This window comes from Rhea americana, unplaced genomic scaffold, assembly GCF_003343005.1.
Source record: "Rhea americana isolate MKP2758 unplaced genomic scaffold, rheAme1 scaffold_16, whole genome shotgun sequence".
In the NCBI taxonomy this organism is placed as follows: domain Eukaryota; kingdom Metazoa; phylum Chordata; class Aves; order Rheiformes; family Rheidae; genus Rhea; species Rhea americana.
The window spans coordinates 7,849,034-7,874,288 of NW_028185705.1; the positions used below are offsets into that span (position 1 = coordinate 7,849,034).

Consider the following 25,255-nt stretch of genomic DNA (forward strand, 5'->3'; position numbering starts at 1 on the left):
CTCTTCAAGAAATCCACCAGCCATACTACTGCTTAGTATGAAGATGTTTAGGCTCTTAGTAGGAGCTACTGGAGTGYTGGAGCTTCCTTCAGCACCAAGACTTGCACCCCTTCGGAGAGGACTATCACCAGTTAACCGTCTTCTATCAGATCACCCATTACAGAGCATTATAAAGAAGAGAGTAATGGGCTGTGTTCACTCACACTTGGATTTGACATACTTCTTCCCTCTATTTTAGTATGTTTTTCCTGATATGAAGTAAAAACCAGACTGATCTCAAAATTTGCGTTCAATGGCAGAGAGCCCTATTGCTCCTGATGTATCTGTGGGAGGTTTGTGATACCATTGCGCTGGCTTGCCTGTAGGAACTTGTAAGTCTTGTGGTAAGCCTTCCCCATCCAGTCTGTATGCTACTGGGCAATTGTTATCCTTCCTATAGGGTATTCACATGCAAGGTCCCTTAGAGCTTTGCCTTGTCACRTCTCTTTTGTCCATGCGTTTCCAAATGTGGACATGGAGTTACCAGGGAAGGCCTACTCAGATTCAGTGGCTTACCCTTATACCAAGAGATTAACTCAGCTTTGTCTCTTTTCCGTCAAACCAGGTTAAACAATGTTAATGCAAGCCCACTCTCTGGCATCTCTATGAAAACAAACAGGCTGTGTGACTAATCTCAGCTATGGCAGAAGTGATGTTTCCTGGCAGAGAGCATCGTGCTGGAGAAAGGGGAAGAGCATTGTCTGCGTTGCTTGCTGAGGGTTCTCACCCATCTTCCACAAACCGATAGCACATTCACGGCTTTTTCTGGACTTTCAGATAGGGGAGGAGTATGCAGCTCTTCYGGCTTAATATTGCCCCTGCGCTGGGTCTTCCTACCTTTCAGCTTGGATGCTTACAATCTCTCTGAGACTRCCCTTGAACTCTTCATGAGACTTTCAGCCTACTGCCAGGATTTATAGGATTCACATAGTACAACACAGCATTTAATGAGGAAACATGGTCTTCCAGAGTGCTCAGCCTAACAGAGATGGTGTAAAGGGGTCAGAACAAAAGGCTGGTAAAGCAGGCCACTGAATTGAAGTGAATTGTGTTGTCAGCGGCAAATGAGAAAATTCAGCTATGGAAAAGTGAATTTTTTCCTTCAAGAATCATGTTTTTCACAGAAACCACATTTAACTTTAGAAAAATTGTCAGTGATTCAGACTTCCCAACCAAGCCTAGCTTTACCTGGCTTGAAAGCTCCAATTGCACTCCCCCRTGGTGCTTGGTACGTTTGGCCATTTTTTGATGCAATTTGGCTTCTTAAGCGTGGTCAGTCAAGTTCCCTGTGCTCTGYAGCCTCCCTCCGAAGTCCCCTCTAYGTTTCATCAYGCTACTGAATACCAGCTGGGAGACCAAACTGAGCTGTACCTAACTGTGTTGGGATGAGACACCCAGTGTGTCGCTATCGGTTGCATTTGCCAGACTTGCTTGTTGTCAGTTGCTTGTGCCAGGCAAATCTTAATCAAGAGCTAGGATCTGCCTGAAGATTTGGGGGATTTCTCTGAATACAGCCCTACATCAAACCTTGATTTTGTTCTGGGGCTGTGGGGAGCATCATTACTGCCCCTTTGCAGCTCTGTTCAGTAGGTGCAGGAGACAGGAGCAGGTTCCTCATTTTGTACCTCTCATTTCCAACCAGTTGCTGGCTTCTAGCRTCTCTAATTAATCTTTCCACAATCTGAGAAAGGATTCTTCCTCTTCTTCTTCTTTATACGCTTTCATGCAAAAGGAGACCTTCTGGTCTTACTGGGCTCTGGATCGCTCTGCCTGTAGTCTACTTTGGCATACTCACAGGAGGTAACATGATAGGAGGTTCGGTACTGAATYGATCTGCTCAGGTTGCCTTTCAGTGAGCTATGGAAGAGATCTGGAGTGTTCAACCCCTTTCCTTTTGTCCGATGGAGGACCAACACTTCTGCAGACCCCAAGCCAGGAGAGCTGTGTATCACCAGGTCCAGCTTCCTGTCTTCTTTGACCCCAAACTCTGGCCTCGATATCTGATTCCAATATGTTTAGTGCCAGCCTTCCCATTGAKTGTAGGACCAATATTGCACCACTTAAGGACTGAGTCCGTTGTATACTTTAAATGAATATAACAACTTAGCTTAAATTTGTATGCCAGTAATAAATTCACACGCCTTTCTATTTCACAGCACTTAAGGTATTTCCATATTTTGGCCCTTCCTATTCTCCAATGATTTGGAGATCACAGGCAAGGTGAAGAGATTGTCCAAGACTGTAGCAAACAGGCAACACAAAGATAAAAAAAAAAATCCAGAATCAAGCACGGTACAACCAGCCAACAAAAAAAAATCAGAAAAAGCAATGAAGGCAAATACACCCCTCCCAAAAAATAACCTTCCAGAGTGCTGTCCCATCTGCATTGTTCTGTGTCTTCATTTTGATATGTGCACTTCTAGTGATCCCAGAACTGTAGCTTCTCCCTATATCTATCATTTTCCCCTCATTATTTTAATTCTTTTCTCAATCTGTTTTGGATTTGGCCCAATAAGGATGAGCAAATCCTTCTCTATGTCTTTGAGCTCTTAATTGATATTTCTTCAACTCTTTTCAAAGCAGCTATTTTGGCATCTAGAAAAGATTTGGTGTCATCTGAGTGGTAGAAAATATATTTTAATCTTTCACAGCAGTGTTGTTTCTAAGATGTAGCATTTGGGGTAACAGATGGGGTGGCAAAGAAGTTGCCTATAGGGGCAGTGCTCTGCCTCAACTACTCTCCCGCCCGCTGCAGGAACTTTTCAATTAAACGATGAAAGATTTTGTAGCTTGATGCATTCCAGAGCTGCGTCTTAGCAATTGTTTAGCACCCAAATTTCCATGTAAATATTGATGGTTTTGCAGCATTTTGAAAAGCATTCTGCAGGAACATTCTTGTCCTAGCTAGCACCTTCGCTGAAGGCAGAGGCACTTTCCACGCCGGCTGTCCCAGGATATTCACCGGAGCGCTGCACCAAAGGGGCGTCCTCCTCGAGAGCACTGACTTTGTACAACAACCCGTGTGTCAGCAGGTCCTTAGGACTGACAGGCAGAAATAGTTTAAGATTTCTCGATGATTAAAGAAACCCTGATCATTAACAGAGCTTACGTTTCCTTCGATGCCGAGGAATGCTGACCTCCCCGTGGTGGGTGATCTCAGAGTGCATCACCAATGATAGACAAATAAGAATGATGTGAAACGTCCCTTGCTGGTACTGCAGAGCTGTGTTCCTCTATCTTCAGCACATTCCTACCCTTGCAAAAGGAGTCTTTATTCAGTGTAATCCTCCATGTCCACCCCTAGTTCAACTTTCTTGCTCATGGCCAAATGTACAATCCCTTTCCAAAAGTAAGATTGCTATTTCCTGCTGTTTAAATAATCAAATCCTTGTCATCTCTGAAAGGTGTAAGTCTTTTTTATTGCTAGGCACCAATAGGAATTGACCTAACTTTTCAGCATTTTAAATGACTTTTCCCTTTTAAGTAGCATAATACATTTGTGTTAACAATTGCACTGAGTGTATGGTATGTTGGGGGATGATATGCAAACATGCATGTATTTTTTGAGTTAACAGTGACCTCTCTCTCTTTCTTTTTTTTTAATGTAGCATTAGGTTTGTATTTCTTTTATTAGAACAGTTGACCACTACCCTCCAGATCTGATAGCATTTGTATTTAATAACCTATATTTAAAATCAAGTCTCTTTATTTCTAAACAGGGCTGGTTTAGTCCTGGCCAGGTCTTTGTGCTAGATGAGTATTGTGCACGTAATGGAGTGAGAGGCTGTCACAGACATCTCTGCTACCTCAGAGATTTGCTAGAGCGCGCAGAAAATGGAGCTATGATTGACCCCACCTTACTTCACTACAGCTTTGCCTTTTGTGCATCACATGTTCATGGCAACAGGTAAGGAATTATTCTTGGCTAGCAGCGCCCTGCCAGCAAGAGATGACTTTGTCAAATATAAGTTTCCTTGGATAATGTGCAACAGTCCCCAATTTGTTTTCGCATTGGATGTTTGGCAGCAGCGCTTCTAGTGGCATAGTCGGTTTGTTTGTTTGTTTCATTGCTTGTTTAATGTAAGCAATAAAAATGCACGTACAGGATCCAGAAATGAGGGGGTTTAACTTTCTTGCCCAGGCACCTGCTAGCTGTGGTTCTGACACCGCAGTTGAAGTACATGCCACAGTCACAAGTTGAATGAATGGAAGTAAATGATATACTCTACTGATTTAATTGCTATGTAAGGGAATCTGACAACTCGCAACAGTGAAATTCTCAGCAGCATCAAACTTTAATATTCAGAAGTGATTTAAGCCCTTAGGCACCTGTGTCTCATTAAAARTCAGTGTGACGTAAGTTCAGAAATTGCTAAACGTAATTGAAAATTTTATCTTGCTGCTGTTGCAAAGCAGTTTCAATTTCAGAAGTAGCCCCATTCCTTTCTCTGAAATGTGGCACATCTTTGACAATATGAAGGGGAGCTGTGCTTTTTCCTTTTCTATATATTTTGTTGACAGCTATCTGTTGCAGCTTCTTTTTCTGCTTTGTTTCTTTTAAGTTGCATTGTATACTTTGAGATACTGCTTGCTATCCTACATATGCTGTTGAGGAAGGGAGAGTTATAAAGCAATCGTGTAGTTTTGTAAGTCCTCTGGTAAATACCATCCTGAATTATGACACACATTGCCCAGGTTTCGTGTTGCACTGCTGCCACTTGCTTTGCTGTTAGTTTCATACATCTTGTCATGGAAACCAAGTTTTTGCTTCTTTAGTTTCCTTTTTAGTTCTGACTTTCTTTTGCTTGTTCATTCCTTTTTTTTTTTTGCCAATTGTTATTTGGTTTCAGTTGTTGTTTCCTTTTGTTTTGGGTTTTTTTTCATGTTTTCTTCTGTTTCTTTCACTTTTGCTGCTGGCCTTCCCGCGTGCGTTTCAATCATTCCCCAAAGCCAACACATGACAGAATTACTTGGTGGGTCACAGCCAAGTGCAGACGGCGAAGGGGGCAAAGTGTCTCAGGCCGCTGCCACTGAAGTGGAGACAAAAAAGGATTCCAAAAAGGAGTCCAAAAAAAGGAAAGATTCCAAATCGCAGCCGAATCCAGAGCCAAAAAGGTAAGAGAAAGCGCACAGTGCACAGAAGTGTTTTGTACGTGGCACCAGGCCTCCTCGGTCACTGAGCAGTCCGCGTCCCYGGTGCACCAGCGTCTGTAACTGGTGTCAGGCAGCATGGGCAGTCCGGAAAACCAGGTATCTGACTCTCTTGGGAAGCGAGTGGCATTTGGGTAGCTGAATCTCACAGAAGATCAGTGCCTGGAGTTTTTCCAGGCGTGTGTTCGGCAAGTCTGTTTGCACTGAATCTGAGGAATCATAGCAGAAACTGGAAACTAGCTGCCCCATACACCCTCTTCTGTGGGCATGGCTCATCCCAGTAAGAGGCTATTTTAGGGTCCAGACCTGATCCAAAGCCCTTTGGGCCCAGGACTGTACAGCAGAGGAGGTCGGATGCTGGTCACAGCTCCTCCGTGAACCACTTCAGAGTCCAGCACAGCTAAGAGCTGAAGCTTCCTCTTCATCTGGGGCAGAGGCAGGATGTACCTGATGGTGCTGGCCATGGTAACAACCTGCCACCCCTCCTGTTGTGGCTGGAGAATTGCTGGCACAGGAAAATGTATTACTTAAAATCATTGCAGTGTGTAGACCCTAATCCCATACCCGTACAGCTCMCCGGTGTTGAGTGTGGCTGCTGCACCTTACTGGGAGACAGCTATGCAATGCCAAGTGGACAACTCTGCATTGGCAGGGCTTTTAAAGTAATTTGCTTAAAAAATTCCAAGGAAGGAATCGTGTCATGCTATAACTTACCTTTCTTCAGCTGATGACTGCAAATCAAAAAGCTGAAGGTTTACATTCCTTCTAGGTCCCTGGTATCTCTCTGTCACCTGGGGATTACCAGAGGCTCTGTGCTGGAGCTGCAAGGTTACAGCATTGCAGTTTTTTTAACCACGATCGATCTCTATGTAAAAGTTGTGTGCTGGCTCAGGCAGTTAGAGTTTGGCACAGAAGCTACTAGGTGACGTTTCTTGGCCTCTGCTATCAGCAAGTCACAAGAATGGGCCACAGGTGGTCGGGGGGGGGGGAAGTGACTCTGCGTCTTTAGTTCCTGCTGATAGAAATCTGAATATCTGAGTGGATAGATAGAAAGAGTCACAATTTCTTTTCAGAAGACTGTTTAAGCCACATGCATTTGAGAACTGGCTGGCAGAGAGCTGAGGAAAGCCAGTATTTATCCGTGCAGTGATAATAGCAATTACGATGTGTGTAAAACTGGGTTCTCTTTAGCTGTGTCCCTTCCTCCCACCTGCCRCTTTCATACGTTGCTTGTTGCCTTGGTCCTCGCCCTTCCTAGTAAACCTGCGACTCATTGCGGCGTTGAAGACTTTCCTTGCAAATTCTCTAAACCCAGGGACATGCCTGTCTCTGGGGCTGTGCAGCGCCGTACGTAGCATCCCACTTGAGTARCTCTGAGCAGCATTGCGGTATAGATAGGGATTTAAGTTATGAGATATTTTTCCATTTAGCAATACTGTGAAAGCGTTGATTTGATTTCCTTCAAAAAAGGAAGTTACTTCACTTTTAGACTGTAAAAAAAAGGAGGAGGAGGAGGATGTGGAGTTTGGCTTTCTCCAGAACGAGGTTGGCTGTCAGTCAGGATCTGCCACGCAGTGATGAAGGTCGAGCAGGGAGATAATTTCGCGTGGCTATCAATCTCCTCTATTAGCGACAGGCAGTGATGGAGCTGAGGTGGGCTGTCTGCTCGGATCGCGTTAGCGTAAGGTCAGGCAGGGAGACAACAGTAGCTCGCAGTCAGCGAGGAGGTGCAGGGAGGCTGCGTGCGCTTCGGACGCCGCGCACAGCCCCGAGGTCGGGGCTGACAGCATGACAGGCGTCAGCGCGAGGACGCGGGCTCACCACCACCGCCACCACCACCACCACCACCACCACCGCGCGGGAGCCCGGCCGGCAGGGCGGGAGCAAGGCGGCCGCTGTTCAAAATACACCGCTGGCGGGTGAAGTGGCCGAAGCCCCGTATATTGGTGGTATTTTGGGACCCTGTTGGTCTGGTTTTGCTTTACATATCAGCTTCCCCCCCACACTTTGGGCTCAGGTACCTTTTTCAGACCTCTGACCACCTGACATGATCTCTCYGTGAGCAGAGTGTAAATCACTGGTATTTGCATGACAGTCCCCTTAATTTTTCGGTTGATTTCATCCTTTTTGAAGTAAAAATGTTGTTAAATGTAAATTGCTCGTTCTAGGTTTTACCTCCTGCGGATACCTGAACGTGTAAGGCACAGGCTCTCAGCAACGGATACCAGCAATGCCAGGCACAGGCTGCTTAACGCTCAAATGATTTTCGGTTCCCCCAATTACTTGCTGCTCACTAAAGTTAAAGCAATTGCGGCCCATGATTGTGGTCCTACTGCTGACTTCCTAGCACGTATTTATCCACCAGGTACCATTGGGTGCCTTTTTAAAAGTTCTGCCACCGTGGAAGATTTTGTGGTTTCTGGTGTGTTCTCCCACGTGAAAGATGAGAATTCACGCAGAATCGTTCAAACATCCTTGGTTTTGGTCCCATTACCGTTGTATCGAGGCTGACGGTTTCCTTTATTGACGGTCTTCCAATAAAAAGAGTAAAGAAAAGAAACGGAAATGGCTTGAAGAARGCATCATTTCTGTTAAAATTATGGAAGGGCTTGCATGATCACTCAGGTCTTCTCCAGGCTTCTGTTTCCATTTTTGTCTTTGTCTTCACTTTTGAGGACCGTGCCTGTACTCTGTCTTTGACGCAGAGAGARTGATGTGTACAGGACCCTAGTGACTTACTGTGCTCTGTACAGGAGAGACRTTGTGGGTCAGAAAGTGCAGCCCAGCTTTTCCGGGGCCAAAGTTAACATCTGAACCCTTGAACGGTGATTTTTCTCCTATTCGAAGGAATCTCTTTGGGTTTCTATGTGAAACCAATGTGACCTTCATTTCACATAGGCTTTTTCAGATTAAGCCGTGTAGTGGCTTTTTCCAAAATTTTGTTAAAGGTGGCACCAAAAAAGAATCTTTCTATGCTTGGTTAGTCCTGAACCTTTACAAATAAGACCAAAATGCTGCATGTGTACATACTAAATATTATCAGACACTGAGCTTATCAGAATGAGGATGCCAGATTGAATCCTATCCCGTCTGGTAATGACTGAACAGCATCATTCCCTGAGAGCTGTTCAGTGACTGTGAGATGAGCTGAGGTTCTCAATCTACTAACCCAAGGTCCAAATAACTACAAGGCTCCTCTATTAATTATTTTGGTATGTCAGGGGCCTGCTTTTCTCTATGTGAGGTATATTTTACTGCATAAAATTTTCAAGTAGCTCTTCCATTAGGTAGCATTAGCATTAGGTTTCAGTAGATTTTAACAAATTTAAGCCACCAGAAATATTATTTTCGTAGATCCTGAAGAGTTAAAAAGTCTGCATAATATATTTTTTTTCCATTGTATTCCAATTACATATCTAACTATTTCACATAAAGGCAAGATTTCCATAAAGCTACTTAAAAAAAAATAGAATAGGACCTTTTTGGTCTGACAAAATAAATGCTAATGTATCAACACTTTCATCCAACTTCTGATGATCGTGGTAACGGCCATATACTTTCCGTAGTACTTTAGTGTGCATGTTCTCGATTCAGATGAATACTCTGAATGCAATAATGCACGTTAGTAAAATCTCACGCAGCGTAAATGCTCTAACCTTTTGTTAGGTGCTGGCTCCATGTCCCAGCCACATAAGCTGGTGGTGGCACGGAGCGGGTGGCACGTGCCTGTCGGCCGTGATCCAGCATCTGTGCTGAAGGGACGTGCATTGCCAGGGACCAGCAGAGAACCAGCTTCGCGCTACCGGCTGACGTGATTCATTGCAATGGGTGTAGGATGGCAGTGCTCAGACACCGTTCGGCTCAGCCGGGCTGCGTCAAGGGTGGAGATCGCGCAGGAGAAGCAACGAGCCGTGACTTGGCTCAGCGCGGTGCTGTGGAGGAGAGCCGGAGCAGAACGAAGGCCGAGGTTGGGAGGGTGAAGCTGCTCCCATGTTTAGCAGCATCTCGTGCATCTAGTTCAGGCGAGGGGAAATGTGGGGGGAAAGGGCAGAAGGCTGGGCTAAACGAAGGGCTCCCAGGCAGCGGGTAGCGCACGCTGCAGATTCCCAGAGCAATGAGAAATCGGCCAAAATTGACGGTTGCTGAAAAAAGTTTTTCTGAGGGGTGTAAACGGGTGGACTCCTTCGGGCCAGATTTACCAGGGGAGCTGCAGCAGGGAGCGGAGGGGCAGCTGTGGCCCGACAGCGAGCGGCCAGCACGGGGTACGCTCCCCGGGACGCTGCCCCGGCAAGGCGAGGGATCCTCCGGGAGCCTGTCCTGACACGTGCCGTCCGAGGCGCGAATCATCCCTGTTCACCGCATAGCTCGTRTGTGCTGCACCTGGCAAGCAGCAAGAGAGCTGAAGGCAGCACGCTTTTTATATTCGAGTTGTTACTTAAAAAATCAAATTATTTGCATCGTTTTTTGACATTGTTTTTTTTTGTTGTTGGCTCTGTATGCCAGGGCTCACAGTGCATGCAAAGATCTGTTTGCTACATGTAAGCAATATTTTCCCAAGTAAGAAAGTGTAGACAAGTTGAACATAAAAGGTGTAAAAGAGGATATGTCTTTTCATTTATAAGCCACTTTGGTATTTCATACAGGCTTATGTCAAAGAGATTAACCCACTGGAGCTATACTGTATATTTATAATTGCATACAAATGCAGGCTATTGCTTCATATATTACTCTTTGTTAAAAATCATTTTGATATATTTGTTTTAGCAGCATAACTAGCCCTGGGGGCACTGGGTATAATTAGAAAAGGGCATGGGGGGAGGCGGGACTTGTAGAATAAAGCAGTGGCCTTAGGATCACAGGTCCTAATTATAATTTATAATTAAGCCTGGAATTTGCACAAACCATCTAAGCTAAACAAGGACTATCATTTTTGCTTCTAAATTGCAACCTTTTTTTAATTTCACCAGCTGCTTTGTTGACGTTGTTGCTTTCATGGCTTCAAAACCTAAAAATCAAGGAGGRATTAGGAAAGCAACATTTAAAACTTCTCATATGAAATATTTACATTGGGAATTTACGAGTTGAGAGGAAGCATAGTGTAGCAAAAGGAGTGATCTGAATTTTGTTTTCTTATAAATAAAAATTTCTTTTTTCTTTTCTTGCCTTTTTCACCCTTCTGCTTCCTGCTGTGCCCGTAGCTTATACCATACACCTCAAGTGACCATGGCAGGAGCTATAGAGTATCAGGTGAAAATGTGTCTCCACTCAGATGGAGATGTTGATGTTGTTTGTTGACCTAAATCCATAGACACATAAGCATTTTGTCTTTYGTGCTTCTGTATGTACAATATGCATACAGAACTTTTTCACCGTTTTGCTCTTTTTTCTTTCACCATCRCTGCTTAACCCAGTGTTACAAAGTTGTGGTTTTGCATCGTGTGTAAGAGCATTCATTTTCTACAGCTGCATTTTAGCTAGCCTTACTGCAGAAATGCTTCTTCCTGGAGGAGCCTGTGATTCTGTCCRTAAGATAAAACATCAAACATAAAAGTGGAGTTRGATATCTTTGGTGAAAAAAAAAAATCCAGWAAGCATCAGATAGAGCTGGTGAGGCTTGAAGTTTTCTTGCGGATTTTTACAGCACCATCAGCCACGTACTGGAATTGTCTAGAGCACAGAAGTGGGTCTTAAATTATAGCAATGCTAAGCTATATACCCTTTGTGTTCCTGCAAAAGGGAAAATAAATATGTTCCCTCAAAAAGATTACATTTTCAAAGTCTGAATGTTTAATTAGGTTTCAAAATTATCAAGCTAATAAATTAAGTGCAAGGCTTTCAGTGGTGTTTTTCTAGTTCTATGTATATCCTGCATTTGTCACTAATTAATGAGTTCCTAATGCTTCAGCTTCTGGGAAGATGAGCAACAAAGATTAACATAACTAGTAAATCTGAAGATGTGCAGCTGGGTTATAGTATTTGAAATTTGACAAAAACATTGGAAGTATTATTATTTGTGACATGGCTCAAGATGGGGGATTGTGAGGAAAGTAGAGATGACAGAACTGGTGCTAACCACTGTGACAACAACTTGAAAAGCAGCCGACATGACATCTTTCCTATCAKGCTGCCGAAAATGTCAACTTTGTGAAGGACAGTGAGAAAATGGTTTGCCGAAAATTTGAAAGGTAGATTCAAGAGATGCTCATCATGTCAGATGTAATATAGTCCACAGCTGTGTGAGAAAGGAAGTCCTTGCCGTGGTGATGGCTCTCGGTTGGCAGGCCCTTCCAGACATCCGYGCTGCTCCAAAAATGGCTACAGCTGACCTGTAGATTGTCTCAAGTTTGTAGGAGCATGATATGCAAAACCAGCTTGTTGTTTACACCGCACGCCGCTGCGGGAGCAAGGGCCGTGTGCGAGGACAGCGCTGGCTGGAGCAACCGGCTCGGGCATCTTCCGTCTCCCAAAAAAGCCAGGAAATGCAAAGACCTGGAGATGACCACGGGCCATGCGCCGGGTGAAGGCATTACTGCATTACTCTGCGTGCGCCTCGGTGGTTGGGTTAGTGTCGCAGTGCAAAGCCTTGGCGTGCTGTAGCTTAAGCGAGCCGTTTTGGATGGAGGTTCATTGAGGACCTGCAAAGCCCCAAACTTCCCYCGTGTTTGTCTGTGTCGGTGGTGGTGTATTTCTGCTTTCAGAGCTCTACATTTTTTATTTGCTAAAGCCAAAAGTGAAAGATGCGGTTGTGTCAGGGCATTTTGGGTGTCTAACATTGGTCATTACCTGGCTAAATAACAACTTCCAACAAAACTGGAGCCCTTTGAATACAGAGAAGAATTATGGTCAGAGTGAAAAAGCAATGGCCCAAGCATCATTATCAGATATGGGCCCAAAATACCAGCATCAGCAGTGAATTGTCCGGACTGCTGAGTCTGGAGCTGGCAGGGGTTTCACGCGGTGCTGCACTGCGCTTGCAATTAAATCAGTTGGATATTTTTTAAAAGCTGACAGTTATTTTAAAAGCAGCACTTCTTTGGACATTTCCTGTCCTTTGGAAGAGACAACCTCATTTAGACCCATGTACATCCTTCAAGTTTTCTCCGGCCTGTCGGTAAATCTTACCGTTGGAGGTTATTGACCCAGCAAAGGGCAACATAACTTTCAGACCATTTCCAGTCCCTCAGCAAATCACTGCCAGCGCAGGCAGCTTTTACTCCATCGTTTGTCAGCGCGGATACAATTAACCTCATGACACCCTGTGAGCTGTTCTGGGTACGGAGGGGGGACTCGGTGCCAAAAGTCAAATGAGGACTTCAGCTTTTTTTTCATTTCTACACAGCATTTATTGCAGCCTGTCTCAAATTATCAGCTCTTCTGCCTGGGAACAAACCAGACACCGTGAGGTGCACAGCATAACAAAAGGCGTGAAGAAATCTTCTATCTGAACATTAAGTATTTTTATGGGAATTTGGAATAGAGATATATTAAGTGTGTTCAGACATTAGTTTTTGCTCAGTATCTTTTTTTTTTTCTTTTGTGGCTTGCTCATTTCTTCAAAATAACTAGTCCTAATTAGGTACTAATGAGACCAGATCCATACTTCCAAAAGTGTTTATAAAATGTGTTCCCCAGCTGAGACATTTTATCCAAGTTTCAGCCTAAATCTTTTCCTTTTTTTTTTTCCTTAATGCACAACCGAATTTGGCAAATAATCAAGTAGAAATTTCTGATGAAATGCTGATAAAATTTAAATATATCCTCTGGTATTCAAGTGTTTTTCTCTGTCCATGTGATAAGTTTTATTTAATGTATATTTAGCTTTGAAGCCGTACAGTGAATATCCTGTAAGGCTTGCTAGTTACTCTGCTGAAGTGTTTTAATGGTTTAGTCACCTGTACTGGAACATGAGCGACCGTATTTGTGATATTAAGAGCTCGCTGAGCACAGGGTCAAGGAGAAGCAATTGTACAGATTTTATAGATTTTAATTTTTTTATAGGCCTTTTTTTTTGTGTGTGTGTGTGTGTGTTGTTAAGTTTAGGGCCTTTGATTCTTTAAGAGGAAAATAAAGCCAACCAATTAACCCCTGACAGGCGGTTCATTAGAAGCTTTGTAATCCCCTGCCAAGTCTTTTGTATAGCCAGACCAGCCTAGCGCGGAGGATTTACGCAGCTTAAGCTGCGCGCTGGAGGAGGCCTTTAAGTACGAACGTTGGTTCGGTTGTAAGACGTCTGGCGTTACCTGGAGGGAGGCCGCGCCAGCGGAGCTGCCCGGTGCCGCCCAAACCCATCCGTAGCCTTTGCCGGTCAGCAGCAGGACGCGGCTCACGGGGCGCCGGGGAGGCGAGGGCCGCTGCCCGCCCCGTGAGCGTCGTCGTGCCTTAACTTCTGTAAACTGAGATTACAAAGCCGCTGCMGTTTTCCAGCGCAAGGTACGTATCGCTCTCTAAGCACGTTTCAGCAGACGCATCGAAGAGGRTTCGCGCTCGGAGCTGATCCCGAGAAGGTGACTCGGTGGCTAGGAAGGAGTGCGCGGTTCTGTGTGCTGCTTCTGTACGGGCTCGCTGCTGATCTTCTTTCATACTGTGCATTAAGGGGTAAATTAGCAGCTGATCGTTTTCTGCAGAAATTAAGCGCGTGTTTAGCCAGCCACGGGCCTGACGCTGCAGTAAAGCTGCCGTGATGCTCCCTGCCGTGCACCTGCAGAAAGGGGGAGGCCGGGTGAGCGCTCGGGAGAGCCTCGCTCCTTCTCCCGTGACTCTTGTCGGCGCCGCCGTGAGCGCAGGCSTCTCGGCGGGCCGCGCGCGCCCCCCCGGTGCCGCGGTCCCCGAAGCGCAGCGTGCTCTTCGCTGCGCGGGCGATGCACCGGGCTCCCCGGGTGAGGTCCGAGTCGTTCACGGCGTTTCTCCCCCAGGCCCGACGGGATAGGAACGGTGACCGTGGACGAGAARGAGCGCTTCGAGGAGATCAAGGAGCGGCTTCGTTTGCTGCTGGAGAATCAGATCACGCATTTTAGGTAAAGGCAGCGATCCCCGCCTGAGCGAGGGGGCACTCGTCTCCTCCCCGCTCCCTCCCGTAAACCGCAAAGTCAAACGGCAGATTTTGAATGCATATGGGAATTCTGCATAAGTGACACAGACAGACCTAAGCAGGGCAGTGAAGCTTGCGCTGTAGCATGCTTGTAGCTGGAGAGTGATTCTAAATATGTAACCTTTAAAGGGTATTTCAAACCATCTTGCTTTCACAGGCATGGCAATGCTGTGAATTTTTTTTTCAATTTAACAACAACAAAAAAAAAATCCCTTGTCCTCTTCGCTTTTCTTAGTTGCTGCCCATTTTCACTTCTCCCTAGTATAAAAACAAGCAGGGCTTTCTTCAGGGATGCCTTAACTGTAGGAGTGATGGATACTGCCCCCCAAAACAAGTGATGGATTGTCCCCAGCACACCAGCCTGGTCCTACGCTGCTTGTGCATATTTGCACACGCACCGGTGACATGCGTTTGCACACACACTGGTGATGTGCGTTTGCACGCAGACTCCATGCCAGAGCCCCTTTTAGCTGTCACTCCCCAGAGACAGTGGCTGGTTCCAGTTACAACAAGTTACAGCCTGGTAGATCACTGGTTCCCTGCCTGGAAGTGACTGGTATTATCCTTTCCAGGGCATAATAATTCTTCTAGGAGAATTAAAAAGTCTCTAGGTGACACCTAGATTTAATGAGCTGCTACAACTAACTGACTTTCCCAGATACCCCTTMTTCTGTTTTACTGTCTTAGTGTTCATCTCATCAAAACCCTTTCTGAAAGTTACCCTTTAGCAAGAATGCTAATTCAGAGCAGTAKTACTGAAGAATTGCTCAGGCATATTTAGGAAAGCATCTTTATACCACTGCRAAGGGTATAAATAGGCTTGTCCACGTGCACCTGGTGTGATCTTAACATGATGTGGTTTTTCTAGGTACTGCTTCCCATTCGGCCGTCCAGAAGGTGCACTAAAAGCTACTCTGTCGCTACTGGAAAGGGTAAGCATAAGAATAACAAAAGCTAATTAAAAATCCCTGTATTTGTGTACCTTTCCATCCAGAAGAGCTTAAGTGACTRTTACGGTTGTGAAGGACACCTATAATTCATGATAGCTAATACTGAAATGTCTAGCGTTGGGTATGACCATTGACTTCTCCTGCTTCAACCTGGAAGCCTGTGTAGTCAGTAGTCGCTGTAGTCCCCAGCACCCTGGGTACCCCGTTCTGCGGAGAGTGGGATTTCCTGGGCCTGATGCACCCCAAGCGTCTGCAGGAGTCCCCYGTCCCTGTGTCCGGCTGCCCTCTCCTCTCCCCTAACCAGCAGTAAAYGGGAGCCCAGATGAGATGCAAAGCGATAAGCAGAGCCTGGGAAGGCCACAGCTTTGTCTGGCACAGGGGGACTGGAGGTGGGCCTTAATGACATGCCTGGAGAGATTGGAAGTGGTGTGGTCACCTTAGGGGCATGCCTTCCTGAAGAATATAGCTACGGAAAGGGTCACTCTCAAGTTTCAGACTGGCTGAGATGRCCTTGCAGTGGATCCTAGTTATTGCACGCATATCTCATGAGCCAGGCAGAATTAGTGCTGGAATGCATGTATTCGCTGGGCATGGAGAAAAAAGAGTTGTGTGTGTCTGATGCCACAACAAATCAGATTTTCTTATGTCAAGGTCCTGATGAAAGACATAGTTACTCCAGTCCCTCAAGAGGAAGTAAAAACAGTCATCCGTAAATGCTTGGAGCAAGCAGCTCTAGTCAATTATACTCGACTATCAGAGTATGCCAAAATTGAAGGTAAGGCTCTTTCTTTGTRAAATTACAATTTTTGTTGTATTTCTAGGTGGCAACTGTGACTTGGAGCTATTTAAAAGAAGCTCATTTGCTATGTATTCACTTGTCAATAAAACTGAGGTGATTGTGAATAATTTTTGTGGTGGTGACTCTTGCAGCACTGAAAATGGAAATTATGCAAAATGTTTCCTTTTCTGGAAAAGAGGGAGGAAACAGTTAAAAGCTGTAGCTTTTTTTTTTTTTTTTTTTTTNTTTTTTTTGATTGTTAGCGCATTTGGCCAGTCGTGTAGTATTTAGACTCATGTTGTGTCTTTAAAAAACAAATTGAGAAATGCTTGGGATGTCATCTTTGCAGCTGAAAGTATAGTGCAGTTAATTGCTTGTGACAGTGGAGTTCAGGAAACAAACAAATAATAAGAAACTGAAAAAATGTTTAATATCTCTGCTTAATCGTTTGTGGCCAATTTAAAATGTTTTTTTTTTTTTTTGTCTGGGAGTATTTCATTGCCTTTGCACTTTGCATAGCAGTCATTGATCAGTCGGTCCCATACTTGCCTCAGATTTCTTTCTTGTCACTCTAAATCCAGCAGAGCTGATATTATTGACCTTTTAAGTTATGGGAGAATAATAACCAGTGACCAGAGACATGTGTAGCCATCAAAAAGACATTTTAAAGCTTGCTGGAGGATATGTGTTAGCTGAAGCTCTATGATCCAGTAGTTCTTTCCATGGTAATCAGTTTACGTTGCTACCTTGTTGGCTGCTGCACCCTCTTTGAAACTCTGGCCCAACTGTATCCATGTTTGCAATTGCTTAAACCTGTATGTTCCAAATGAATGGTATGTTCTGCTCTAGACTTTGGGTTTCTGTCATGTGTGATACGAAGCTTTCCCACAGCTCAGATTATCGTTGTATGTCTCTAGGACACTGTGGAAAGGAGAGAAAAAAAATCCCCTCTGATTTGTTCCTAGTTCTTGTTTACATGAAAAATTGGGTTATTATATGACAAATTGTCCAGGTTCTGTACATGACATGTCCTCTCTTTTTCCATTTTTTTTTTCTGTCTAACGATGCAAATTGTGTACCAGTGGTAATGAATTCATTGTTATGCATCCAGTGAGAAACACTTAAGAATTGGGCACTAAAAGGATGTTTATCAACTCTTGACTTGGTAATGAGTGACAAAAATAGAGAAGGAACGAAGGTTTCTTAAGCACTGTATTATCAGGCAATTTATCGAAGTACTCAACTTCACAGGATATTTTAATTGGTGTATTCTGTAAAATGCAATGTTTAAATATACTTGACAAGGATGGAGAAGGACTGAGAATCAAAAGCAGCTTTTCTGTTGATGGATGCTTCTACCCAGTGCTGGCTCCCTTAGGTTCTCTGTGTAAATATCACTAACTCGTTGGTAAGATTTGCTCTCTTCTTTCAGATAAATCTTTGCAAAAACAAACTTTATGATCTGTAAGTAAAAATGCATTCATTTCCAAAGTAGAACAGTTAGTGTGTACTTTTCCTTTTGTGCCTCAATTCTTCTTGGTTGTGTTAATTATCTGCCCTCTTTTTTGCACTGTGACTTTTAGGTCTGGGAATACTTTGAAGCAACAAACTTTTTTTTTTCCAGCTACCTTTTCAGGGAAATAGTTCATTCCACACTACCTGCTCTCTTCTGCTTTTCTCCTCCTTTATCCGTGATTGGCCACAGCCACTTTTTTATACTATCTCTATAAAAGTGGTTGTAACACCAATTTCAAAGCATGCTGGGATTGTTAATTCCAACAACCCAACATCCGCCAGCTGCATGCATCAGGTTTTCTCTCATGAGCATAGTCCACTATGTCTTAAAGCAGTTTCTTAGAAGAACGAGTAACAAATTTGCCTCAGTGAGATGCATTTCCGTATGCAGTATATGATTTTTAAATTTCGCTTTTAAAAGCTGACATTTAAATATCTACATGTTTTAAGAGAGTAAAAAAAAGAATAAGTGGCAGCAGTGCTTGAGGCTATGTTTATGAAGAAATACCTGTGAAAGCCTTAGATACTGAAGGCTGAAAATCCTTAGTATCTCGGAGCCTTAACTGATAGAAATCTATTTCCCTCTATTCATGACGTTTTGATCATTATATTCTTGCAAACAGAATAAGACCTTTAGAATCATGGTCACAACCTCTCTTGTGACTCATGGGCATGCTGAATGGTTAATCCAGTAGATCTCCAATTTTAAAACTCCTTTTTTTTTCTTCCTTTTATCCTGTGTGTATCCCAAAATACTCTGCAGCTATTTTCCTCTTAACCTAATATGAAGTTTTCCTCTGACCTATAGCCTATAACCTCTTTACCTCTGACCTAAGCCTCTTGCATGCCCAAATCCTCTTTTATAGGGAAAAAGAGAGAAATGTATGAGCATCCTGTCTTCTGCTTGGCCTCTCAAGTGATGGATTTAACCATTCGTGAGTACTACCACCCTCCTCTCCATGCTGTCCTCACTCTTTCTGTTTTCATTACCTCAAGAAACTCCAGATCCAAACCAACTCACTCTCCTTGCTTCAAGTCTTTTAGCATTGGCTTGTCTGTTGCTTCTGTCTGTGAAACCCAGTGTGAGAAGTCCAGTCACTTTTTATCAGCCTAAACCAGGTTAGACAATTAACCCATTTGTTTGTGATAAACTCAGATTGTCTGTGAGTTTTTTMCGTTCTTCTTTATGTCCATGACCTGAATGCATTTTTACTTTGCTTCTGTGTAACCCCAATTTGTAAAGTGCTTGTCACTGGTACACAATCCAAAGGCAGCAGCTATACCGGGGAGAGATGAGCTAGAGGTCAGATAAAGGACATTGGGAAAAAGCCCTCCCTTTTCCTGCGTATAAGATCTTTAACCAATCCTGTGTATAAGATCCTATAAGGCTGTCCTTTCTCTGTACATCAGATCTTGCGTGTCTCCTGTCTATTTTCTCTCAAGCGGAAGTGCTTTACTTGTTCTCTTCCTAGAATTTTTTTATTTACTCTCTTGCACCGAGCTCTGGGTGGACATACGAGCACAGCTGTCGTTCGGAGCATCCTTGTATGTGCTCAGAGCTTACGAACTCTAATTTCCTATTTGTACAGCACTTGCTTTCACCTCTGTGAAAGGAGCTTTTGGTAATACCGTGCTTCTGGGTGGGGGGGCGAGACTGGGCAACTTTTCTTCTTTTCAAATGTCATATATCACACATAACTGGGGGGCTGTGCGGTCCACTTGCTCATTAATCCTGCATATCTGTTCTTGTTTCTCTCTTTTCTCTCCTTGTTGCTTTCTCTCTTTCATATAGAGAATCAAAAGGATGCAGGTGAACAATTGTATATGCATTATAAATTGCTAGGACTGTTGAGTTATATTTATTTTGTTTCTTTTTCATAGCTCCTTAAGATATGTACTCCTTCAGACTGAAAATGGAGATGCATTAATACTTAAGGAGTTAATTTGTGCTGTCTCAACATAACATAATTTCTTTTTCCTCCTTCCTTAGACTAGAGCGTAGATTAGAAATACCTTGCAGTAACCATATTACCTTCTTAGGAGACAGTTTGAATAAAGAATCTAGCCTTTATAAAGGGCAAGTTTATTGTTTTCCAAAAGAACTGCAGCTCACTTTTGGTGCAAACATGTTGATGATTTGGCCGCTAGTTGAACACACCTAACAAGCACATTTTATAACTAAACTAATGTTCATTTTTGTTTTTCATATCTTCTGTTTTATGCCCTAATGGGAGGAATGGTTTTTTAGTTTTCTTATTATTTTCTATTTTTTTGTTAATGTGTAACAAATGATACAGTCAGACAGAAGTCATGTTTGTCTTTTGTTTATAACCTGTGGTGACATGTAATGRAGCAAGGACACCGTTCAGACCAAAACACCTGAAGTGCCTGTCTCTTCAGAAGTGATTCTGTAGTTCTGTAGACCCCTGTTCTCGTTTCTGTTGTATACCAGAGTCCTTAGTTCGGAAGTCTTTGAAACCTGAAGTGTTCATTACTTTTTGTGAGTAGAGTGTTATGTTTTGTGGAAAAAAGGATCAGTTTGATTTCAGCTCCGTTGGCAAAGGAAAATTRCTTTCAAAAAGGAGGCCAGGAGGTTGGGCCAAGTTCTGCCCTGACTTCTGCTGGCCTCTGCAGCCAGCAGCATTGGGAATCACCCTCATGAGATGCCAGAGCAAAAATTGGCCCAGGACYTAGAGGTAGTGTATGACACTAAAAACAAGTTAGAATAGCAATAAATATTCAGAAAATGATTAATTTTTCCCTATAGCTCTGGAAGGTGCAAATAAACAAATTGTAAAGCTGCAAGCACAGCTATTACCAATAATTACAGCAGACTTCACATGAGCGYAGGGTCTTGTGCGTTAGCAGAGTAAGTGGGCTGAGCATCAACCTGGTGGCAAAGGATAGGTGCATGTTTAAGAAATTGAGAAGGACATTTCTATGGCCTCACTCATTTAAAAAATAAAACTGCTTCTTCTTGATGCTCAAAGCCAGGGAAAGGACACAGTGAGTCATAACTTACCTGTCTTTTGCCCACAAATCTCCTGTTCTCTTTAATGGAAAAACTGTCAGGCAAGGTTAGCAGGACTGAAYTTGAAATCAGTTCCTCAGCTTAAGTGGAATCAAAAGTGAGTGAATTTTGCCCTGACTTTTTATTTATTTAACCAAAACCAAGATTAAAAATAGGATACCTAAACCAACTTTACCTTAAACCACAGTATCACCCTTCAGTGTCCCCTCTYCTGAAGAGCATGTATTCTCTTGCCTCATTCTAAAAATACTGATTAAAAATGGAAAGTTAAACAGAACATTAAGCTAAAATGATTAAATGTTAATAACTTATTTTAATTATTAATCAGACAAAACTACTAACACCCAGATTAATAAATGCAACCTTTTATTAAGTGTCTGCCTGCTTATCGATGTAAGTTGGGAATCTGTTGTTTCTTTAGAAAAGAGTAACTTCTCCATCCCATAGGTAAAGGATTTGTGAAATATGCTGCACTGGGCTCAAGTGCTGCGGAATTAAGGGATCTTGTTCTCATTTATGCTAATRCCACTTTACACTACTGGTGTTACGCAGCAGCAGCTTTAGAGTAGACGGGAGCCAAGCCTGTAGCTGTCACTTTGGCAATTAGTTCTGTTTAGGATAAGACAGTTCTAATTTTTAGACGGCGTATTCCTCATATCACGGTTTGGTTTTTGCTTCTGCCAAAGAGAGCTTCCTATGTTATTTGTGAGTGGAGATTAGAAATTCAGGAGAGCCGGGCTGGAGGCAGCGATCGACTGCAATGCTTGGCRCCAGCACAGCAGAGTCGCAGGACGGGCAGAGATCTTGCAGGTGGTTCGGTAAGCAGAGAGTAACTTGAGAAACCCACAAAAGTCTTTTTTCTTGATCATCTGGGGAAACCAGCTACTCTTGAGCCARCAAAAAGCATCATTTTTCCTAGTCCTGAAAAGCCCAAATCCACCAYGCAAGGAAGCACCAGTGGGATAGGGACGGCGCACAGCAGGCCTTGGCAGTGTCGGACTCGGCGCCGCGTGCTTGCTTTACCTCGCTTGCTTTCCCTTTTTCTGGATCTCAGCCTGGGAAACTGCATGCGCGTATCTGTGATTTTCAGGGAGWGCGTTGAAATGTTAGCAACTCTGCCTGCCTGCTTATTAATCTAGTCAGAGACAAGAGGAGGTTCGGTGTGATTTATCAGCCCAGCTGCCACTAGGTTATCACTTCCAGTATTCCTGATAAACCACAARGCTTAGAAGAAAATCAAATGACATTTCCCAAATAAGTACAGATGCAAACTGTGTGAGTACGTCAGTCCTTGTAGGCAGGAATGGAGACTGAAGTCATTAATAAATTATGCACTGTAGCTCAAACATAAATGCAACCTRTATTTGTGTACTTGCTAAACTGCTGCTTTATTCGTTTCCTTCCTTGAAGTAGCATTCAGCTGTTTAACAAAGCAATCTGTATGCAGCTTTCAAGATTCCCTCTTGCCCTTTAAARGGCACTATTTAAAACAGGATCGAAGTTATTACAAGAGTTTCAAACATGGTGATGGTCTGTGTTGCAGCATTATCTTTCTACAAGTCTCTTACCAGCTTCAGATACGTAAAAATTCTTCACTGGGCTGAATAATCGTCAGAAGGAGCACAGTTTGCTTTTGAGTTTCAAGAGCTGAATTAGAGTCTCTGYGTGAGCTGAATAAACAGTTCTGTAAATTCTTCTTACCTTAAGATAGTGCATCTTGTTTTGGAAAAAAAAATGTTATCATCACGGAAATCCCTTTCAGATACACTCAGATTAATTTCACGAATGTAATAGACCACTGTGCCTTGTCCTCAGGTTAACTCCATTACTCTTTACTGTTATTTTGAGGTTAGCAGCTCTTTTTAACATTTACACAATTGGCTTGCAAACGAGTGCACACAAAACACTTGCATACCCCTTGGCARGGCTGGTGTATTTTTAATTATTACAAAGAAATCACTGAGTTGATGGCAATGCCTTTTAAAAAAAAATATGAAAAGTCYATAATATTCTTTTCCTGTTCCAGGTTTAATTCTCACTGTTGCTGATGTGTTAGTGGCCCATCTAGCATAAAACATGATGCAGAGTGACAAATACCTGCTTTGAAAAGGTTTCAAATCTATAAGGAGCTGCCCACAGAGAGTTTTAGGCAATATATGTACCCATAGTAGCATAGATTTTGTAATACAGCTGTTACRATCATTGCAATCTGAAGCATATTGCAAATTTGACCCCAAAATTTTATTTGCCCATTGATTCAGGTTTCTACAAATACTTCATTTACGAGTATCAGTCGCAGAGTAAAAAGCCTTGGTGCAAGTTTGTCCATTTGAGAGAAGTATTTTGTCAGCTTGATAGTAAGAAAGAAGCTGTTTCTGCCTTTGATTTTAATGATTGAGGCATTTAAATTTGGTTGACACATGTGAGCAAAGAGTATAAGAATATTTCTGATGTTAAACTGGCCTGGAGAGGAATGAAATAGGAAAGGGACAGGGAGGGAAAATAAGCCAAAGTGAAGCAAAATCTGTCGCACACGCTGCAGCAGCACCGCCGGTGGCTGACGACTGCCGTATCGAGTGCCCTGCGTTACGCATCTCCCTCGCACCAGACAGGCACCGAAGCCCCCCGTGAAGAGGGACCTTACGTATCGCCCACCCCTCCGAGACGCCAGGATACCGGAGGAGTGCTTTTCAAACACCTCGTGGGGCGTTGGAGTCACGTCACCCTTCCAAGCTAGGGAGGAAATTAATCTGGTTCCTTGGCCAGAATTTAATCTTTTCCATTTTCTAACTATACCACTGCAGGGCTAACAAAAAAAAAAAAGGGCAGATTAAAAAAAAAAGCGTCGATATCCAGGCTCACACGGCATCCTGTGCCCCAAGAGGAGTGAGGGAGCTGAGGGAGCTCCTCCTCGCTGCCCGAGGAGCTTTCCTCACCTCCAGCAATTTTTGCAGCCACTGTGCAAGAACTCTGGATTTGGGGATGAGAAAAGTAAAAGGAGCAAAAGAGAAGAATATTTGACTAAGTGAGCAGTGGGGCCAGATCACAAATACGTCAAGACATTATTGCTTAACCTGCTAGAGACCTTGGTGGAAGTTTGTTTTCGAGAAAGGGTGACAGCAGGGAGATGCTAGGAGCACCGAAGGGCCAAGAAGGAGGGATCTCTTGGAGGTCTCGGAGGTAAATGGAAACCACTCGGGGCAGTGTGCTGGCAGCCAGCCTGCAGCAGCCTCCTCCAGGCTGCTTTATAGCTGCACTAGCCATTTGGAAAGTCCCAGTGCAGCTGTATCCCTTGCTTCTTCCTCCTCTACTTTTTCTGCTAATGACTTTTCCCTAGGATGGAAAACACTTGCGTGAGTCAGGCCAATTCCAAACTGCAGGATCCAGGCGTCAGTAAAGTCCAATATGTGTTTTTCCTTGGAGTCACTGTGGGCACCTCCGTCTCTCGCAGCCCACGGCTGTTTCCGTTGTCGGCGATGCAGAGGCTGGACGCACGTTTGAGGGTAGACCAGAGTCAAAGCGCGGGGATGCCTGCCTTTCCGGGATGCAGTTTTCCTCTGAGTTTGATGCTCTCGGGAGGAGCCGTGTCTCTTTGGTGCTCCCAACTTTGGAGCGGAAGGGATAGCAAGGCATCCTCTGACTTGGCAGGCAAGTGCTGGTGGGAAGAGACGTACGGTCACCTCCTACCAGAAGCACTTCCCATGCTGGGACCTTCACACAAACTGCTTTCCAGAGTGGTGAGCAGTAAAATATTCCTCTTAGATGTCTGCATAGAGCTCAGGAGCCATCAGTCACTAGCCAAATTGAATTCTTGCTTATGTTTTCAATTAGACTGAAATTCATTAGGCCTATGCCCAAAAAAMCAGTTATTTTTATCCCTTGAGACTGAGAGGTTTGTTTCGAGGGGAAGAGCCACCCTCGATAAACAGTGAACAAGGATCAGGGTGACTCCAGAGGCGAACAAATAGCTTTGCTTTTCCTGTTACCAGAAAAAAACGCCAAAAGCCAGTCTAAAGAACTGTATTCAATGATTACACAGCCTAAAAGACTAAAAAGGTGTGTGTGTGTGTGTGTGTGTGCGTGCGTGCACAYATGCACTGTATGTGTGTTTATGTATGTATATCTAGCTATATGTATGGAGAGAGGGAACAAACCTAACTCATATTCTTTAGCTAATGTTTTACTTGAATATTCTTTATTACACTCTGATAATTGTTATAATTTTGTGAGAATTAAAAGCAATCAGAAATCTACTTTGTGCAAGCCAACCAATTTTTTTTTTCCTGCTGGAAAAAGCAAGCAAAATGGCAAGGACTTTTGGCAATAGAATGTCCAGATAAATATGCCAGATTTCTTGCAAATGGAATTATTAAAAATAGTTACAATGCTACCAAAAACTGTTATTAAATGTAATAGAAACTATTGTGTTAATATATTCACAGTATATAATTTATCTCTGAGTGTATGTAAAACGAAAGGCTATTTTCTTTGAATTTTTCTTATGCTGATATTGTAAACTATATGACAGATGGGTCAAGTCCTGATTGCAGTATTCTAACATTTGGAATAGCAAGTAACATATTTGATAGAGCTGGCAAGTTTTTATATATGATTCAACCCAGAATATAAAAGCCACTAGAATTCCAAGTTGAAAATAATTAAATGAGCTGGAAACGATCAGGAACTACACATTTTTAAGTGAC

General features: G+C 43.4%; 1 protein-coding gene across 3 annotated transcripts in view; it reads left to right on the forward strand.

The window, feature by feature from the left end:
- The window catches only part of CADPS (calcium dependent secretion activator), a 240,013-nt gene that overhangs the window by 151,980 nt on the left and 62,778 nt on the right, over nucleotides 1–25,255 (forward strand). For 2 of the 3 annotated variants that reach the window (XM_085300112.1, XM_085300114.1), the window contains exons 13-17: nucleotides 3,759–3,946; nucleotides 4,990–5,154; nucleotides 14,103–14,204; nucleotides 15,147–15,210; nucleotides 15,880–16,003. In XM_085300112.1, the coding sequence (XP_085156238.1) occupies nucleotides 3,759–3,946; nucleotides 4,990–5,154; nucleotides 14,103–14,204; nucleotides 15,147–15,210; nucleotides 15,880–16,003 (643 nt within the window). The remainder of the gene's footprint in view (nucleotides 1–3,758; nucleotides 3,947–4,989; nucleotides 5,155–14,102; nucleotides 14,205–15,146; nucleotides 15,211–15,879; nucleotides 16,004–25,255) is intronic. The other variant, XM_085300115.1, reaches the window with a different exon arrangement.